This window comes from Astyanax mexicanus, chromosome 9 (assembly GCF_023375975.1).
Source record: "Astyanax mexicanus isolate ESR-SI-001 chromosome 9, AstMex3_surface, whole genome shotgun sequence".
In the NCBI taxonomy this organism is placed as follows: domain Eukaryota; kingdom Metazoa; phylum Chordata; class Actinopteri; order Characiformes; family Acestrorhamphidae; genus Astyanax; species Astyanax mexicanus.
The window spans coordinates 44,642,501-44,649,338 of NC_064416.1; the positions used below are offsets into that span (position 1 = coordinate 44,642,501).

A 6,838-nucleotide genomic window follows, 5' to 3' on the forward strand; every position below is an offset into this window, starting at 1 on the left:
AGCTGAAGTCAGGCAGCGACACGTCTGGTCAGATAGAAGCTAACAGCGCTAAGAACAGCATATCAGTTCCTGTGTTATTTGTGAAAATAGCACATAAGTACCAGAACCGAGTCGCTGCGCTTTCCTCCAAGCACGCTGGCTCAGCAGCACCTTGAAAAGAAGCGGTGGCTCACTTCAAATGTATCAGAGGAAGCATGTGTTAGTCTTCACCCTCCTGGTGTGTTGTGGTATTACTAGTGATAGGGGGAGTCCTAATGAGTCGGTTGGGTAATTGGCCATGTAAATTGGGGAGAAAATGTGAAAATTTTGAAGAAAAAAAAATAGCACATCAGTGTTATATACTTCTCCCAGTAATTCAGAGCTAAGGAACAAATGATTAAAATTTGTTTATGGACACCACCATTGATGTACAATTGAGATAAGTAGGTGTATGTTTAAAATAGTTCTATTTACACTAGTTACAAATCAAATCCACCCTGGGATTTTGTTCCAACTGCCTGAGCGGCTCTTCTGTGGCCCAACCAATAAAATCCCTGGGTGGATTTTTACTTTCTGGACCTGGACTACCCACCTCTGTGTGTAAGTAGGTTTACATGGGATCTCCAGTGGATTTTGTGTTTTACAGAGACTCTAAGACTGGGTCAGTTGCTGAACTGCACTTAACAGGTCATCACACATGTTGTAAAGTAACGTATGACATTGCAAAGACTGTTAAGTGTAAAAATGTCTCCACACTCCTCCATCGGACTAAATCACTGTTATACCGGATCACCGGAGCACCTTTTTTCACAAAAAAACAACTCATTCATTCATTCTAGAGACCAAAAGTTGAAATAAAATGAATAAAAAAATGACGAAATGGGAGCTTTAATTCAATCGCCTAATATTAAAGTTAAAATTATTAAGAAAAATTATGAATTATGTCATTATGTATTATTTTGGAACCTTTATAATTATAAAGGTCCCACTTTACATTGTCCAAATATTTAAATATTTAGTGTATATTTTAAGCTCAAAAGTAATTGGACAAATTATTGGAAAAGCTATTTATGGGCTGCATGGGCTATTCCCTCATTAATCCATAAACTGTTAAGCAGGTTAAGGTTCATTTGACAAATTACTTTTGAGCCCATGAAATGAGGAGGCTTTTTTTGTCGTAAATGTAATTCCTAAACACTTCGTAGTTGAGAGAGAGAGAGAGAGAGAGCGAGCGAGAGAGCAAGCGAGAGAGAGAGCGAGCGAGAGAGCAAGCGAGAGAGAGAGAGCGAGCGAGAGAGAGAGCGAGCGAGAGAGAGAGCGAGCGAGAGAGAGAGCGAGCGAGAGAGAGAGCGAGCGAGAGAGAGAGCGAGAGAGCGAGCGAGATAGAGAGAGAGCGAGCGAAAGAGAGAGCGAGCGAGAGAGCAAGCGAGCGAGAGAGCAAGCGAGAGAGAGAGCGAGCGAGAGAGAGAGACCGAGAGAGAGAGCGAGAGAGAGAGAGACTACTTCAGTGTTATATTTGTCCTCATTTTACTGGTTATCTCTTTAAAACACTTCCACTTAACATTATCTCATGTGTTTCTTTTTTTTGACTAAATGACGCAGACTGTCTGACCACAGCGTGAAGCTCAGGCTCTACACTCTCCTCTGCTGGACAGAGCAGTTTAAGAACTGATTAAGGGAGTTTTTCTTTGCCACTGTCGTCACCACAATTATTGACATCTCTGTGGTGCTGCTCATAGGAGGCGTGGACCTGTTTTTCTCTGTAAAGCTGCTTTGTGACAACTTTTGTAGTAAAACACAGAATAGAAATAAAATTAAAATTGAATTATCAGAGAGATTGATTTAGTTTGGGACATTTTTATAATAATAAATATTGTAAAGACGTCACAAATGTTATTATACACAGGGCAGCGTGTCCGTGCTGATAAAATTTCACTGTCTGTAGTAAGACGTTGGGGTCTGTGAGTGAGTGCTGTGTGTGAGTGGAAGGTTTTGACAGTGTTGATGTTTTCCTGCAGGAGTCGGAGAGATCCTGACCGATCCGTCTGTGATTAAAAGTGGAGAGAAAGGGTGAGGATGTCACTTTACTAAACATAAAAAAGAGAAAGTTTTTATTTAGCTCAGTTTTAACGTGGATTGGGCTGTTTGTGTATATCATATTTGCTTGTTTACAGTTTGATTGTTCTGAAATGCCTCAGGTCTTATGACATGGTGTTTGGCCCGGCTAACCTGGGTGATGACGCCATCAGAAACTTCCGGACTAAACATCACTGTAACTCCTGCTGCCGCAAACTCAAACTTCCTGGTGAGGAACTTCCTGGCTGTGTTTTGTTTGTTTGTTAATACCTGTGTATACTTTATCATATTTTTCGCACTATAAGATGCATTTAAAATCCTTAAATTGTCTCAAAAATCGACAGAATGCCTTATAATCCAGTAATTAGCAGTAAAGCCACTCTGCTGAAGTAGAGCGTTATAAAGGAGTTTCAGTAAAGCTTCTTCAGCACTAAGGCTGGAGCAGCATAAGCATTAGCCATTTATGCAGCACTAGCTCTTTTACTGTTCAGAGGCGAGTATATTTGACTGTAGTCTGCGTGTTTATTATGTTAAAACAAGCTATGTGGGCTGAACCGCTAGTTAATTTCGCCTTGGCTTACCAGAAGTGCTCCTAACTGTGGCTAGCCCTGCTGCTAACCGCGCTAAAATATTGGAAATCTAAGCTTACTGTAGATAAACAGAGGTGCTTTACTCACCCAAATAAACAGTTTTCAGGAGAAAAATCTGTGTAGATTAACATCCAGCGCTCGTTTGACTTTTAAATTGTTTAAGTTATTAATTAATTTATTTATTTTTTTAAATTAAATATTTGTTATTTGGGTGCTTCCCCAACTTCCTCATTAGAAGGGAAACATGGCGACGCCCTTGTTCCTTACTATTGTTGCCTAAAGTGCGCTTTATAATCCGAAAAATATATAATCAGAAAATAGACGTTCATTGACCGTGTGCCTTACAGTCCATAAAATACTTAGGAGTAATTTGCCATTGTTGTCTTAGAATTTTTTTTATAAGAGGTTATTACATAGTAGTGTTTTTTATTAAAGTTTTAATACTTTGCTGGGAGTAAAAGAGGAACATAGTGTGTTTGGCAGGCAGGCAAGGGGAATGGGGGTGGTTCAGATAATCTATTTTTAGGTGTGTTGAGTAGAGTCACTACAGACTTTTCCATACACACCTCAATATAAATGACCTTCAGGGGTGTTCAGTGTTATTAATTATAATAACTATTTACTTTATAATAGATGCTAAATAATCTAAAGGAAATACAAAATAATTTTGGTACATACTGAATAATTCAGTCGATACCTAATTTAGTCTAGATGCTAAAGGCCCTCCTATCTTCCACCCCACCAACAGTCTATTTTCACGCTTTCCTCAATAGCAAGAGTGATTGTGAATGTATCTACACTGATGAGTGTGTTTTCAGGTACATTTCTGGTTCATTGCTATCTTGGCAACAGAAAACACAGGTGCTCTACTGACTGATTAGAACCCTGAAAACAGTCAACAGTCAGACGTTCATTGCTATCTTGGCAATGTAGACACGACGCTCAACACTCAATGCACAAACTCAACTTTTACCTCAACAGAATACTAAATAAAATAGCATCGCTGTTCCACTAAATGAACCGCTTGAGCATCTTCACAGCGTGAACGAGCAGCTCAGTTTCTGTTGCTGAGAAGCACAGAAGTGCTGCACCATTAAAATAGCAGTCTGTCAAAGTCACAGCGCACCTGGCTCTTAAAGGGAATGGCAAGTGAAACACAGATGGGTTTATTTCACGTCACACCAAAAACACACCCATGATTAATTACGAGAATTGGTACATGCCTTTGGCAGGTTTCCAGCTGTGCAGGGTGTACTTTTCACGTCCTTACCATAGCACCCTAAATTATGGTGTGCTGTGTATTAGTGGATACTGAATAATTCAAAATAGATCTTTGATTAATTATAGAATATACTAAATATGCTTTCGTTTTTCTATAGTAGATACTAAATGTCTATCAGATACCAACTAATTTGTAGTAGATATAATTCAACAATGTTAATATATTGGGGCGCCAAGTGGTCCAGTGGTCTAAAGCGCTGCCACTCTGAGCGGAAGGTGGCCGGTTTGAACCCCCGCTCATGCAGCTCTGACATCAAGCTGCCGGCGCTCAGAGGGAGCACAATTGGTCCTGCTCCCTCCGAGTGGGTAGATGGCGCTCTCTCCCCACATCACTCCTACGGTGATGTTCACAGCACAGAGCGTCTGTGAGCTGATGTATCAGAACCAAGTCTCTGCGCAAGTGCGCTGTGATGCTGCTCGGCAATGCTGCATCAGCAGCAGCTCAAAAATAATCAGTGGCTGACTTCACATGTATCAGAGGAGGCATATGCTAGTCTTCACCCTCCTGGTGTGTTGGGGCATTACTAGTGATAGGAGGAGTCCTAATGAGTGTGTTGGTAATTGGCCGTGTAAATTGGGGAGAAAATGAAGATAAAATAAAATTAATATATAAAAAAAAAACTATGTTAATATATGTATGTGTGTGTGGTGTTTTTAGACTTAAAGCGGAACGACTACACGCCAGAGAAAGTGACTCTGCAGCAGGACGACCAAACCGAGGGCTCCTCCTCTTCCCCGCCAGCAGGAGGCAGCACTAAAGAACAGCGTCACTCTATGCGCTTAATGCTGTGAGACACTAGTGCACACGTTTCTTCTTACATAAACACTCACAGCATCTGGAAACCCACTGGTACCACAGATACTGGAAACAACCCTCCATATAAAAAAACACAGAGTGTTAAAGCATACTTTGGATTCAGTGTTTGTCTGAGTGAGTGAACGAGTGTGTGTGTGTGTCCAAGCATTGCTGAATGGTTGAGAGTGTGTGTGGTATGCAAGGGGATTGTGGGTCATTTTGACGTTACACTGACTATAAGGTGTCTGTTGGTGAACAGGCACTGTGTAAAGATGAATTTTATGATGTATAAAGCTAAATATGTTTTTAAGAGATTTTTTTACGTTTATATGTGAATATTTAAAGTTGCTGTTGACTAGTACGGTCTCATGGTATTGAGGTTCTCGCATTTATCAAATATGAGAAGTTGCCTTGTATAAATAAAAGCAATTTTAAGTGCGTGCGGGCCTCGTCAACACTATGAGACTTTACACAGTGCAGAATGTTGACACAATCCTTTATTTTATATATATATATATATATATAATACGTATGTATGTGTGTACAAATCCATGTAGTCACATTATGGCATCTATACAAAGCAAGTTTCCAATCTTGTAAAATGGGCAGATTGCAATGCAATTTTTACACAGCGTGTGATTTTAATGTGTCAAAATGCTGAAAACATGTTCACAAAGACAAACATGAATTTTTAATGTTACAGAGGTACTATTGGTTTTTTTTTTTTTGTCATTTAAAAAAAATGTATGAAATTTTTAATCTATGTGTATCCTATAGATGCAAATATCTGGCACGAATAGAGCGGATGAAAATGAGAGTATTTTATCCAGGGGAATATAAGGTTATATTATTCTATTCATTTTGTACTGCATATCATTTAAACTAATAAAAAACAAAACCGACAGGAGGGTCCTGTGTTTGTGAGTACTGAACCACATCAATTAATCACTCCACTGTGTACACTCCTTTAATGTGTTTGTCTTTGTTACTGTCTGTGTCTCTGTCTATCTGTGTGTTTGCGAATGACAGAGCACTGACAGGACTGATTCTGGGCTCGTCTGAGAATAATTTCTGTTTGCTGTTGTTTTTCTATTTTACTCTGATTAAAAACACTCATACAAGGAGGAACAGCAGCAGGAGCTCCTCTAAGTTTTACATATAGCACAATGACCATTCAGGGCTTAAATTGAATTAGACACTTGGGACAAAACAATAATTCACTTCCATTCTTTTATTTACATTAATTAGACTCCATTTTAGAACATCAAATGCAAAATGTAAAAAAAAATAAAATAAAATACAAAATTTGAAAAAGATATAAGAAAGCATTGAGAAGCTACACAGCATTAAACACTGCATCCTCTAGGCAGCTCCAAAGTCTTTAAAACCCCTGCCATCTACAAACCTCTACAAACCTCTCCAAATTCAAAGAAGAAATCTGTCACTATACAACATACGTTTGTAGCACAAACACAAGAAGCTTATTAAAAACTACTGTTTACATCCTGTAACGCTAGCTTCAGCTCGTGGCGCCGGCTGCTACGTCATGCAGAGTCTATGTATTTATGTCTATGACATTATGAATACAAATATGGCAGCGCATGGAGCTCAATAAGCTATATATATATATATATATATATATATACGTATATATATATATATATATATACGTATATATATATATATATATATATATATATATACGTATATATATATATATATATATATATATATGTGTGTGTGTGTGTGTGTGTGTATGTATATATATATATATATATATATATATATATATATATATATATATATATATATATACACATATGTCTGTTATTTTCAGTTTAGTAATTGTGGCACTCGGGGCTGAAGATCGCGGCCTGTTCTCTGCAATAGTGTTTTTATTGTGGACGGGGTGTTTTTGTGGGTCCAAATCCTCCCTAAAATTAATTAACATTTAATTTTGCCATTTACAGAAACAGTCTAGATAGGGAAGTCATAGATCACTGCAGTCGTGCGTCATTCTGTAGTCCTTGTATGGCTTCTGTCTAAGGGTTTTTACTTATGAGAAAAATGAATGGGCTTTTTTTTTAAAACTGGCCTCTGTCACATTCTGTAGTAA

At 38.4% G+C, this 6,838-nt stretch overlaps 1 protein-coding gene across 4 annotated transcripts in view; it reads left to right on the forward strand.

Annotated features, from left to right (window-relative positions):
* trpm7 (transient receptor potential cation channel, subfamily M, member 7) overlaps window positions 1-5,624 on the forward strand; it is a 94,930-nt gene extending 89,306 nt beyond the window's left edge. For all 4 annotated transcript variants that reach the window (XM_049483356.1, XM_022687043.2, XM_022687044.2 and 1 more), the window contains 3 exons: window positions 1,998-2,049; window positions 2,178-2,284; window positions 4,585-5,624. In XM_049483356.1, the coding sequence (XP_049339313.1) occupies window positions 1,998-2,049; window positions 2,178-2,284; window positions 4,585-4,718 (293 nt within the window). In that variant the 3' untranslated portion in view covers window positions 4,719-5,624. The remainder of the gene's footprint in view (window positions 1-1,997; window positions 2,050-2,177; window positions 2,285-4,584) is intronic.
* Window positions 5,625-6,838: the final 1,214 nt, after the last annotated feature.